This window comes from Neoarius graeffei, chromosome 14 (genome assembly GCF_027579695.1).
Source record: "Neoarius graeffei isolate fNeoGra1 chromosome 14, fNeoGra1.pri, whole genome shotgun sequence".
In the NCBI taxonomy this organism is placed as follows: domain Eukaryota; kingdom Metazoa; phylum Chordata; class Actinopteri; order Siluriformes; family Ariidae; genus Neoarius; species Neoarius graeffei.
This window is the reverse complement of record NC_083582.1, coordinates 48075920-48089203: the sequence shown is the minus strand read 5'-3', so window position 1 is coordinate 48089203 and position 13284 is coordinate 48075920. Positions and strand designations below refer to the sequence as shown.

Genomic DNA, 13284 nt, shown 5'->3' with positions numbered 1-13284 from the left:
CACCTACTCATTCATAGGTTTTTCTGTATTTTAACTATTTCCTACACTGGAGAACAATACATCAAAATAGTTCATTAATTTATTTATTTTATCCTGAAACCCTGTAGGCCAATTGGATATCAAGAGCACACTTCATCTACTTCTGGCTCACTAAGCCTGTCACGGCTTCCCAGACAAACAACCATTCACACCTATGGGCAATTTAGCCCATGTTTACATTAGACCGTATCAGCGGATCATCAGATTAACGTTTTTAAAACGATTAGTGTGCACACAGCAACACCAATACACGGATACGCTCGGCTCTGCAGGCATCCTGCGCTCCAAATCACTCCGCCCTGAACAGCGAGTGCCCTCTGGAGGGTGCGCACTCTGGCCTTGCACAGCTCACAGAGCGTGCGAGTGAAGTGAACAAGCTGTGATTCGGGACTGAGCCGCTGTGTGTGTGATCCCAGCGCATATCACTTACCACTTGCAAGTGGAAGGATGGCAAGCCTAAAGACAATCATAACTACACAATGGGCAGTATTTGCATCAGTATTTGCAGTATTTTCATACTTTTATACTCTTTAATGAAAGGTGATACAAGGCGGAAGTCCGCGCCGTTTTTCAGCAGTCGCGTCACATGACCAACGCCAGCGAATCAGGAAGGTGGATGTCACAGTGACGTTGTCCAATGAGATGCCAGCTAGAGCTCAGCACAGCGTATCCGCGTATTCTGAATGTTTACACAGCACCGGAGCTGACACGATCTGGATTGAATACGTGGACGCTGGCAGATTCCCGTTTCCCCGCGTTTCCAGGCGGTTTAATGTAAACGAACAGTACATCCGCGAAGAAAACGAGACAGATACGGTCTAATGTAAACGTAGCCTTAGAGTAACCAGTGAGAACCTAACTGCATGCCTTTGGACTGTGGGAGAAACTGGAGCACACCCAGGTAGACACGGGGAGAACATGCAAACTCCACACAGAAAGGTCCCCACTGGCCACTGGGCTCGAACCCAGAACCTTCTTGCTGTGAGGCAACAGTGCTAACCACTACACCACTGTGCCACCACCTGAAAACATCAAAACTATGAAATAACATATAGAACATGTATGAAATTGTGGTTTAAAAAAAAAAGTTGTCAAAAGTTAGTGTAATTGCTTGCCTTTTTAATGTGTTTGAGAGGAAACAGTAAATAATAAAAATACAGCAAATAGCCCTATTCCACAACTGTATCAATCCATATTATGTCAAGAATCGCTCAACTAAGTAACGAGAAATGACAGTCCATCATTACTTTAAGACATGAAGTGTCTTAATTAAAAAAAAAGAAAAACAATTGAATTAGAAGGTGTGTCCAAACTTTTGACTGATGCTGCATATAAACTTGTTCATAAAGGAATACTCACTGTTACACCTAATATCCAACCATCACATCCCTAGGATAGACGTGATAATTGTATTTAAAGGAGTACGCCACCCCCAGGTGAAATTGAGTCAGTCCCTGCAGGCCCTAGAGTTGGATGAGTGAGCCAAAGCGTTTTGTAGCCGACCCAGCCATTGCCCTGATCTAGAAATGCCCCGGTTAGCTTTAGCTTAGTCGCTGTAATCCGGCGTGTCCAGCTAGCATGTCATTGCAAAAGTGAATCAAATAACTCAAGATTTTTATAATTATTTCTCATGACCTGTACATTCACATCGAGTACACATATCAATGCAAATTAACACGAAGGGATTTACTAGACCAATTTATATATGGAACTATTTTCGGCCACAGCACAGGCAAAGCACCGCTGCAGGCGCAAAGACACCACGCAGCACCTGAAAACCCTGGTTTCCCTGGTAACACTGGTGTATTGACGGAAGTTGTGGTGCTGCGTGGTGTCTTTGCACCTGCAGCGGTGCTTTGCCTGTGCTGTGGCCGAAAATAGTTCCAGATATAAATTGGTCTAGTAAATCCCTTCATGTTAATTTGCATTGATATGTGTACTCGATGTGAATGTACAGGTCATGAGAAATAATTATAAAAAATCTTGAGTTATTTGATTCACTTTTGCAACGACAATGCTAGCTGGACACGCCGGATTACAGCGACTACGCTAAGCTAAAGCTAACCGGGGCATTTCTAGATCAGGACAATGGCTGGGTCGGCTACAAACGCTTTGGCTCACTCATCCACTCTAGGGACTGCAGGGACTGACTCAATTTCACCTGGGGGTGCATACTCCTTTGAATGAATGAATGAATGAATGAAAGAAAGAAAGAAAGAAAGGCTGATATAAATAAATAAATAAATAAAGAAAGAAAGGCTGATAGAAATAAAGAAAGAAAGAGAAGAAAGAAAGAAAGAAAGAAAGAAAGAAAGAAAGAAAGAAAGAAAGAGAAAGAAAGGCTGATATAATAAATAAATAAATAAAGAAAGAAAGGCTGATAGAAATAAAGAAAGAAAGAAAGAAAGAAAGAAAGAAAGCAAGCAAGCAAGAAAGAAAGGCTGATAGAAAGAAAGAAAAAGAAAGAAAGGCTGATATAAATAAATAAATAAATAAATAAATGAAAGAAAGAGAAAGAAAGAAAGAAAGAAAGAAAGAAAGAAAGAAAGAAAGAAAGGCTGATAGAAAGAAAAAGAAAGAAAGAAAGAAAGAAAGAAAGAAAGAAAGGAAAGAAAAGAAGAAGAAAGAAAGGCTGATAGAAAGAAAGAAAGGCTGATAGAAAGAAAAAGAAAGAAAGACTGATAGAAAGAAAGAAAAAGAAAGAAAGGCTGATATAAATAAATAAATAAATAAATAAATAAAGAAAGAAAGAAAGAAAGAAAGAAAGAAAGAAAGAAAGAAAGAAAGAAAGGCTGATAGAAATAAATAAATAAATAAAGAAAGAAAGGCTGATAGAAGGAAGAAAAAGAAAGAAAGAAAGAAAGAAAGAAAGGCTGATAGAAAGAAAGAAAGAAAGAAAGAAAAGAAAAGAAAGAAAGAAAGAAAGAAAGAAAGAAAGAAAGAAAGAAAGTGCTGATAGAAAGAAAGAAAAGAAAGAAAGAAAGAAAGAAAGAAAGGCTGATATAAATAAATAAATAAATAAATAAAGAAAGAAAGAAAGAAAGGCTGATAGAAATAAATAAATAAATAAATAAAGAAAGAAAGAAAGAAAGAAAGAAAGGCTGATAGAAAGAAAGAAAGAAAGAAAGAAAGAAGAAAGAAAGAAAGAAAGAAAGAAAGAAAGAAAGAAAGGCTGATATAAATAAATAAATAAAGAAAGAAAGAAAGAAAGAAAGAAAGGCTGAAAGAAAGAAAGAAAGAAAGAAAGAAAGAAAGAAAGAAAGAAAGAAAGGCTGATAGAAAGAAAGAAGAAAGAAAGAAAGAAAGAAAGAAAGAAGAAAGAAAGAAAGAAAGAAAGAAAGGCTGATAGAAAGAAAGAAAGAAAGAAAGAAAGAAAGAAAGACTGATAGAAATAAATAAATAAATAAATAAATAAAGAAAGAAAGATAGAAATAAATAAAGAAAGAAAGAAAGAAAGAAAGAAAGACTGATAGAAAGGCTGATAGAAGAAAGAAAGAAAGAAGAAGAAAAGAAAGAAAAGAAAGAAAAGAAAGAAAGAAAAGAAAGAAAGAAAAAGAAAGAAAGGCTGATAGAAGAAAGAAAGAAAGAAAGAAAGAAAGAAAGAAAGAAAGAAAGAAAGGCTGATAGAAAGAAAGAAAGAAAGAAAGAAAAAGAAAGAAAGGCTGATAGAAAGAAAGAAAGAAAGAAAGAAAGAAAGAAAGAAAGACTGATAGAAAGGCTGATAGAAAGAAAGAAAGAAAAGAAAGAAAGAAAGAAAGAAAGAAAGAAAGGCTGAAGAAGAAAGAAAGAAAGAAGAAAAGAAAGAAAGAAAGAATACTGATAGAAAGGCTGATAGAAAGAAAGAAAGAAAAAGAAAGGCTGATAGAAAGAAAGAAAGAAAGAAAGAAAGAAAGAAAGAAATTACTTGACCTTACTTATGTGGAAGCCTGAATCTAAGGGAAATCAATAAACATTCATGAACACACACACACTTTTTTTTTTTTTTTTGGGGGGGGGGGGGGGGGGGGGGGCGCTTTTATGATTTAAGCTGAATAATTTATCATTTTTTAAGATAAGATTAGTTTTTTCAAAGAAACTATTCTAAGGTTAAGTCATTACATAAATACTTGAAGATTTATTCCTGCATTTACCAATATTCAAACATGCTAAGACTTTTATGATTAGACTATAACAGTTTTATGAAGGTTTATTGCCAAGCAACTGGACTTAGGGCTTTCATTGTAAGTGTGTTACAAGTCAGGGTTTTTTTTTTTTTTAATTCTATTTTCAAAACATGGGAAAACAGCATTTATTGCTTTGTGAGTAATAAAGGTGTGGTGCTGTATACCTGTTCAGTCAAACCAACACCAGCTTCAGTGCTGATTACCTGTTTAAACGTGTAGTGATGTGCCATGAGGCCACGGACCATGTCAGGCAGGGCAACTGGCACCTTCAATAGCCTATCAGAGAAGGCGGTCAGCAGTTGCTGAGAGCGCAGCATCCACTCTTGTTTGCCTGTCAGGTGGGAGAGGCGTAGCAGGTTCAATGCAGAGACGGAGTTTGTCACTGGGTTCTGCACCTATCCTGGTCTGAAGAGAAAAAGATCACTAGGTATAAATTGCATAGTAACCATGATGAATCCCAAACAACAACCAGGCTATTTTCGCAGCCTGATAAAAATGTCCCTGTTTTGGAAAGTGTCATTGCACTGATGCATTATTCAAATTATCTATTTGACCTTTGGCTATTTATCAGCTGCACAGGGCTTAAAGTGCCTGATATTGCAGGTGAAGTGTGTGACCAGTCATGAGAATGGTTTTATCTCCTTTGTGTGACTGTATGCATGTTCTGTGCTCTGACCTCATGCAGACAGATCTATGGAGCTGGTAGCACCTGGAACTGAGGTGATGACTGACATATAACACAGCACAGTCCCCAAATAGATGCTATTATATTATTAACACACACTCCATTTGCAATACAATGACACATTTTGCTCATGGAGCCAAAACATTTTTTTGTCTTTCAATGTACAGTTGGAGAAAATTATAACAACTGTAAAGTATATTTTAATTTTGCTTTAGAAATACTTCTATGCAGTGGCGGCTGGTAGTCTTTCAAACAGGGGAGGCTGGTCAGTTACGATATTTCCAGATTTTAAAAGAAAAAACACATCAATTTTGCCCATACTCTTGCCTCTGATCTGGCGGATTGTTGGCAGCGTCACAAACTGTGAAATAACAGGTTCTTTTGGCCCATTAGCGTACTGTCCAATATACATGATGGTGGTGTTGGGGGGGGGATATTTTAACATTTTATATTTTAAAATTGTGGCATGTTGTTTAAAAATTGACCTCGGCTGTGTTTTTGTTTAAAAATGTTTTCCAAATTGTAGCGGTGTTTAATTCATATCCAGAAAAACATATATTCCAATATAATATACTCCGCATAAACATTTTAAATAGATTCTATATTTTTGGTCCATCCATGACATATTACTAAAGTAGCCTATTTACTGTTGTTGATGTGGGTCACTTGCTGTTAGCCAATTCACTTTCTCGTACCAGGAGAGCTGAAAGGAATGAGTATTATTCCCTACCTTTTTCACCAAGTCAATTTGAGGCGTTGGTCTACCCTGCTCTTTAATTTTAATTTTTTCCTCGAAAGGAAGACTGACAAATGGCTTCGCCAAAATTAAATCAGCAATGCTTGGCATCCGTGCGCAGCTTTCTTGCTAGCTGACTAGCCCCCTCAAGTTCAAGTTCAGTCACTCAAATAAACAAAATTTCTGGAACTAAGATAGCAAACTTGACAACACTATATTTACACTTTATTTACAATGAAAATATATACAAACTAAAAAAGCTGGTAGAAACCGTATGTAATGAATGAAATCGAAATGTAAGCTGATTTTTTACAATACACCACAGCACTTGCGAATCCGCATGGGACTGAACTGATGTTGCCAGATACTGCTGACGTTATCCAGCCCAAAATATGTTCAAAACCCGCCAAAATGCACTTAAAACCGCCCAATTGGGAGGAAAATCGCCCAATCTGGCAACACTGTCCGCTGCCTGTCTATATTTGAAACGAGCTGTCAATCAAAGAAAATATCCGGCCGCTTTCACCAATCACCAGTCTCCTCGCGGAAACTGCCATGTCCCTCCCATGTGAGGCTGGGAGTCCGTGGGCGGGCATTTTCGCAGTATTTGTCCAATAACCGTCTTGCATTTTGAGATTGAAAAGCGCATAGCTCCCAAATGCCGTTGAAGTCCACTGAGGCTGGGAGTCCGTGAGACTCCGTGGGCGGGCGTTTTCGCAGTATTTGTCCAATAATCGTCTTGCATTTTGAGATTGACAAGCACAAGCTCCCTATGCACTGAGGCTGGGCTGCATCGCGCTGTCACGAGGGGGAAAACTCACGCACACATTAGGCGAACTGGGGAAAGTTATAAGGGAATGATTTCGCACTATAGTTGGGTTGAGCACATATATTTCTATGATTCTGGATCTGAAATAGCAATGTTATAAGGTCGGCTATAACATAAGCCTAGCGCAATTCATCCTACACGATGTTCGTCATTTTTAGAGGAGGCTGAGCCTCCCTCGTTGTCTTAGAGCAATCGCCCGTGCTTCTATGTATACTTAGACGCTTGTATCAATTAAACCATTTCAAGGAAATTTTTGAGTTAATATGTTCAGTTGTAGTCAGAAGTTTACATACAACAGACATGAACGTCATCATGGATATGAAGGCCATACTGGGCTTTCATTGATTTCTTTGAACTGTTCTTTTTCTGTGGCAAAATCATACAACATACATATTTAATAGAAGACAAAACAAGAGTTTGGTGCACAAGTTTTATTTTGGATTTTCTGAAAGCAAACACAGTCAAAAATATATATACGCCCACTTCGATTATTAATTCAGTGGTGCTGAAAGTTTCAAAATGTCTTTTAACTTGCCAAGGCCAAGGCCTCTTAACTTCCTGTTCGTGATAATGATTCACTACAGCTGGTAGCTTTCCTGTGCCAACATAAAAAGAATTTGTTTGACAGGACTCATTGGAAATTGGTTTGGATGGGTCAGGAACAACCGAGGAAACATCTGGAGGCTGCTGGAACATTATATCTACAGTTAAGCAAGTTTTTCATAACCATGGACTGAGAGGCTGTTGTCTAAGAAAGGAGCCCCTGCTCCAAAATCAACACCTTCAAGCTCAACTAAAGTTTGCAGCTGACCATGTGGCAAAGAAAAAGCCTTCTGGTGGAAAATGTTTTATGGTCAGACGAGACAAAGATTGAGTTGTTTGGCCACAATGGCCAGAGGAACATTGTCCCAGCTTTTAAGCATGATGGTGGTAGCATCATGCTCTGGGGTTGTTTTGATGCACATGTAACTGGTGCACTGCAAAAAGTGGATGGAATAATGAAGGAGGAGGACTAACTCAGAATTCTTCAGCATAACCTCAAAACATCAGAAACTTGGACACAATTGTTGTTCTGACAGGACAATGACCCCAAATCACATCAAAGCTGGTTGTGGAATGGATAAAGCAGGTTAGCATTAAGCGTAAAACAAATCCTAACCTCAACCCTACTAAAAACATGTGAACTGTGCTTAAAAGGTCGGGTGCATGCCAGGAAACACACAAATTTAATTTAACTCGAATTGCCAAGAAGAGTTCAAATCTCCAACCAGAATTCTGACAGAAACTAAGGGACATTTCACCAAATATTAGGTGTGCTGCACTGTATGTATATATTTTTACCATGTATATATAATTATGACCCTGTATTGATTTCAGAAAATCCAAAATATATATTAAACATTGTGCACCAAATTCTTTTATGTTGTACAATCATTCTGCCAAAGAAAAGAAAGAAAGAAAAAAAAAACAGTGCAGAGAAATCACGGAAAGCCAAATACCGCCATGGCAATCATGTCCATAATGGTGTCCGTGTCTGTAAACTTCTGACTGCAACTGAGGTTTACTTTCAAAGAATAAGTAATTGTAGAGGATACCAACAGATAATTCAGCTAATTCATAATAAAATGTAGTAAATGTACTTACTTTTTGTATTCTTTACAATTACTTTTTGCCTATATCAATCCAGACCGGTGAGTTAGCGTGTCCGCCTCTCGATCAGGAGATCACGAGTTCTACTCACGGTCAGGTCATATCAAAGACCATCATAAAAATGGTGCCTACTGTCATCTGGCAAGGCACGCTACAATACAGATGCGAGTGGGGTAGGGTGACCAGATTTCCCGAGTCTGAAACCGGGACACTTTTGCGCGCAACCATGCTCGTGCTCGCACACCTTTTTTTTACGTCAACGTGACACTCAGAGAGGTGCTCTTATCATTTTGTTGAAGCTCACATTTATCAACATCTCACATGAAATAAAACAAACAGACATTTTGTTATCTAGTAGCATAGTGGTATACAGATCAGTTAAATTATGGTCAGACAACAGATTTTGTAATGGCTGAGAATAGGCCAGGCTATGTGCATAGGCCAAATTTAAACTGATTTATTTCACCTGTTTGTGAGAACACCAAGAAGAATGCATATGCACATGTAGGCTATATCTCTAAAATTGTATGCACTATAGCATGAACTTAAAAAGTAGATATGTGACCTCAACATAGCCTAGGTCAGAATCAACCTTACTAACCATTCCCCACAACTGAATGAATAAAGCAAGATGATGTGTACAAAAGTGAACACTTTAATGGAAGGTGCAACAAGCTGTTCAACACAGCAATATGGCCAAACTGTCAGAATGGTAAGTTAAACAGAAACAAAAAAAGAGACAAGTGATTTGAGAATATATACTATGGAAGCCGAGAGAGGCCCTTCATATACGGTAATCCTTTTTTTATTCACCTTGTTATCCCGAGATAACGACATAATTAATTCGAGATCTCGAGAAAACAAAACCGTTATTCCGAGATCTCGAGAAAACAAAACAATTATTTCATGATCTCGAGTAAACAGCTGAGAAATGGTTCATTCAGGTGCGCCAAGACACTTGTGATGTGCTGATTTTGGGGCTATTTCTCATTCTGTATAGACGCAACTTTGGTCATTAGAATGTCTGGAATAATCGATCACCTAATAAGGCAATATTTTGACCAGGGGTTGACACAGGGAGTGATTGCATCAAGTCTTTTAATAAGGGATCATTTCAAAATTAGTCTGCGGCATCTCCGCAGAAGACTGGCCCGGCTTCGTCTCTACCGACGGAGATACAGTGATCCAGCTGAGATTGTTTTGTTTTCTCGAGATCACGGAATAACGGTTTTGTTTTCTCGAGATCTTGAATTAGTTGTGTTGTTTTCTCGAGATCTCGAATTAGTTGTGTTGTTTTCTCGAGATCCTGAATTATGTAATTATCTCGGGATAACAAGGTGAATAAAAAAAAGATTATATGAAGGGCCTCTCGCGGCTTCCGTAAATATACACTCAAACAAAACAGCAATAAAGGAGGAGAGGGGCGACAGCCCGAGGAAAGCCCCCACAGGAGCGCACATCATTTGCAACATAGGCTACCCAACTCAGTACAAGAACAAAGCACTTACAGTGTGTGCAGTAGGCTTTGTGCGCATTGTTCTGCACCTCTCGGAGGAAGGGGTAGGTGCCCTGTAAATCTTTGGAAAAGGTACATTTTCTTTTCGGCATAATTGCTGCGGCATTGCTGCTGCTAGCTGCTAGACAAAGAACATTCGCGCCAGTTAATGTTTATTTTATTGTTGCATGGCAACACGTTCTGTTGTCTGGAATAATGTGGCTAAATAAACACCCATGCCAGGGGGCAGTAACCAGGAAAGTTTGCGATTCCTGTCAATTCATCAAAATAGTAAATGCAGACATTTCTCCGCTAATGATTCCCACGCTGCTCAGTCGCAAACGTCGCGAGTGGCGAAAACCGGGACATATCCATGTCCCGACAGACTTTTGTCGGGACTCGGGACACACAACCCCAAATCGGGACTGTCCCGGTAAAACCGGGACGTCTGGTCACCCTAGAGTGGGGAATCAAACTCTCACAGTTACCAGAGGATGAGCCCCCCACTGTAACCCTAGCTATGCAATATAAGCGAGAGGCTGACGGCTACGAAACAGAGAATCAGTGCCACTAAATGCGCCATGAATAGTGCGGGAAGGACTCTGACTGTATCAATCCAGTACATGGACAGTATATAAAATAGCAAAATTGAAGCATTTGTTTCATACACTATTTGAACTTAAAGCATTGTGGGCGGCACAGTGGTGTAGTGGTTAGCACGGTCGCCTCACAGCAAGAAGGTTCTGGGTTCGAACCCAGCGGCCGGCAAGGGCCTTTCTGTGTGGAGTTTGCATGTTCTCCCACGCTGTGTGGGTTTCCTCCGGGTGCTCCGGTTTCCCCCCACAGTTCAAAGACATGCGGTTAGGTTAATATGGGATGGCCTTGGGCTGGGGTGCCCTTGAGTAAGGCACCTAACTCCCAATTGCTCCCCGGGCGCTGTTAGCACGGCTGCCCACTGCTCTGGGTGTGTGTGTGTGTGTTCACTGCTTCAGATGGGTTAAATGCAGAGAGGAAATTTCACAAGTGTGTGATGAATAAAGTTGTGCTTTCTTTCTTTCATTTATAGTACACGTTTAAGGAGAATAACTATTACACATTAACTGTGACCAACATGCAAACTCTCAGCCAATATACTGCTCACACACAGGAATAAAATAAAACTGTATCCGAGTTGAAGTTGCTTGTAAGGAGAACAGAGGATTCTACATGATTGGGTTTAGACAGTGCATAAAATAAAGCCTGGCGTGTGCTCAGCGAAGTAACCCATCTTCCAGTGACAATATGGTGGAGGAACAATGTCCTGACACACCACAGCTCCACACAGATCCTAATGGAACTTTACGTACTAGGATCACTATACAATGGCGCAGTCACTCAGAAAAGGTGACAAATCCTTCTTACGTCCCTTTTAATTTATCAGCGCCAGCAACAAAAGCATCAGACACCACCATCCCCAATTCATATCTTGCTGGCGTCAGTGTCATTTTCACAGTGCCATTAGTCGCAGACCAAAAGTATGGGTGGTATGGCTGCGTGTTAGGTGTCAGCATGTTCATCCAATCCCTTGTCACAAAATATGGAACGGAGTCATTCAGGACATCAGACCTAGGCTCGAATACTCCTGGCAAGTTGGAGCTTTTTTTTTAAACGAAAAGTAGCCCAAGGAATATCGTCATAGCATTTTTATAAAAACTGAGGCACAAAATGTGCAAGAAATAGGAACAATTTTTTAAAAATCAACAGGATAAAAATGAAAGCAAGAGAGCGGTCCAAAATAAGAGGTAAGAAGGGGGGCATTAGAAAAGGTGGTAGCCGAGTACTGAAGGGTTGTTATGACTTTTCTAGCATGCTATCAGCAGTGGCATGATGGAAGTGCTATGCAGTGGAGTGATACCGAACACTGAGTGACAGCAGGAGATCCGCATCACCCAGTTCAAATGACTCACTCCCTCATACTCCCACACAGCCCTGCAGCAATCGGCCAATCTGAAAAACCAGTCCACCCGCATTACACACCACACTTCATACAAGAAATGTCATCACCAAAAGTCTTGCGCTATTGCTACGTTATTACGTAGACAGCATGCATCACTATTAAAAGAGGAGTCTCATATCCCCAAGAAAAATGCAATTAAAAATGTGCCAGGTTCACAGTAATCCCACTGTAATATTACAACGAGAATAGATAAATTATAAATGCTCATAACTCAGCATAGGGCTCAGGAGGATAAAGTAAATCTTTTTATGATCACAGCAATCATCTCTTTTTATTCCACTCTACTCCATTATGCTGCAATGATGGTGTACTGTACATAAGAAGAAGTGTGTAAAGTCTCACCCTGTTTGAGGGACAGCAGTATGGTGGGGTCTGAAGGGTTACTACAAAAGTAGCCACTTCCCTGGGCATCCCAGAAGAGCTGGTCCTGTCTGTGCTGGAGCTCCTCAGCCCACTGAAGCCATCTAACTGTGTGTGTAGCTTCAAACAAGTCCAGGAGACCACTCACCACGAATGCATAGTCATCCAGGAATCCAGCAATGGGTGAGGCACTAAAGAGAAGGACAAGGAAAATTTACCAGTCAGTTACAAACATGCACAGGACAAATTAACAAAGAAGATTTTTGTCCCGATAGTCATAGTTTTAATATCTACATCGATTAAGGATATAACCCAATACGTATACGTTATTCAATACTGGTGATAGAAATACAGATAGAGTGCACACGTTTGTAGAAAGTTTATTATCCCACAGGTGGCACGGTGGTGTAGTGGTTAGCACTGTCGCCTCACAGCAAGAAGGTCCTGGGTTCTGTGTGGAGTTTGCATGTTCTCCCCGTGTCCGCGTGAGTTTCCTCCGGGTGCTCCGGTTTCCCCCACAGTCCGAAGACATGCAGGTTAGGTTAATTGGTGGCTCTAAATTGACCGTAAGTAGGAACGTGAGTGTGAACGGTTGTTCGTCTCTATGTGTCAGCCCTGCGATGATCTGGCGACTTGTCCAGGGTGTACCCCGCCTTTCGCCCGTAGTCAGCTGGGATAAGCTCCAGCTTGCCTGCGACCCTGTACAGGATAAGCGGCTACAGATAATGGATGGATTATCCCACAGGATGCAACAAAATTTGCACATGCAGGTATGAAACTTGTGAAAAAAGATCACATGAACGTGTGGCACTGTGTGATGCATTTACAACATCAATTAATTAATTGAAGGCAGCGCATACTTGGTGCCAGTCCCAAGCCCGGATAGACAGAAGGTCCAGTGTAAGATTAGCATGAGCTAAACTGGTTATTAACCTTCTGAAAATAAAGCCTCATTATTATTCATTCATTAATCCTTAGTAACTGCCTGGTCAGACTCACAGTGGATTAAATTAGGTAACTAGTTTGTTTATATTTATGAACAGAACCAAGCAAGTTCATAAGAAAATGGCATTTAAATCTCACATATAATAACTGTGAGAGCAAGATTTTTTAAATAAATAAATAAGTCTGACACATTCAACAATTTATAAACTTGAGTGATATAGCTGAGGTTGAGGAACTGAGTGCCAGAATTCACAGACCCTACTGAGTGCTGGCATTTCTACTTCGGAGTTCTTTTCCAGTGTTTTTCAATGTTTCCAGGAACAAAATAATAGGATTTATTTATATATAATTTTTTTTAAAAATCCAGTTTTCATGGCCAGTTCATA

At 39.9% G+C, this 13284-nt stretch overlaps 1 protein-coding gene across 1 annotated transcript in view; it reads right to left on the bottom strand.

The window, feature by feature from the left end:
• The window catches only part of spata20 (spermatogenesis associated 20), a 102857-nt gene that overhangs the window by 33788 nt on the left and 55785 nt on the right, over positions 1-13284 (bottom strand). Inside the window, exons 13-15 of the mRNA XM_060939887.1 lie at positions 11936-12144; positions 9250-9263; positions 4406-4591 (exon numbers count right to left, since the gene is read on the bottom strand). Of these exons, the coding sequence (XP_060795870.1) occupies positions 4406-4591; positions 9250-9263; positions 11936-12144 (409 nt within the window). The remainder of the gene's footprint in view (positions 1-4405; positions 4592-9249; positions 9264-11935; positions 12145-13284) is intronic.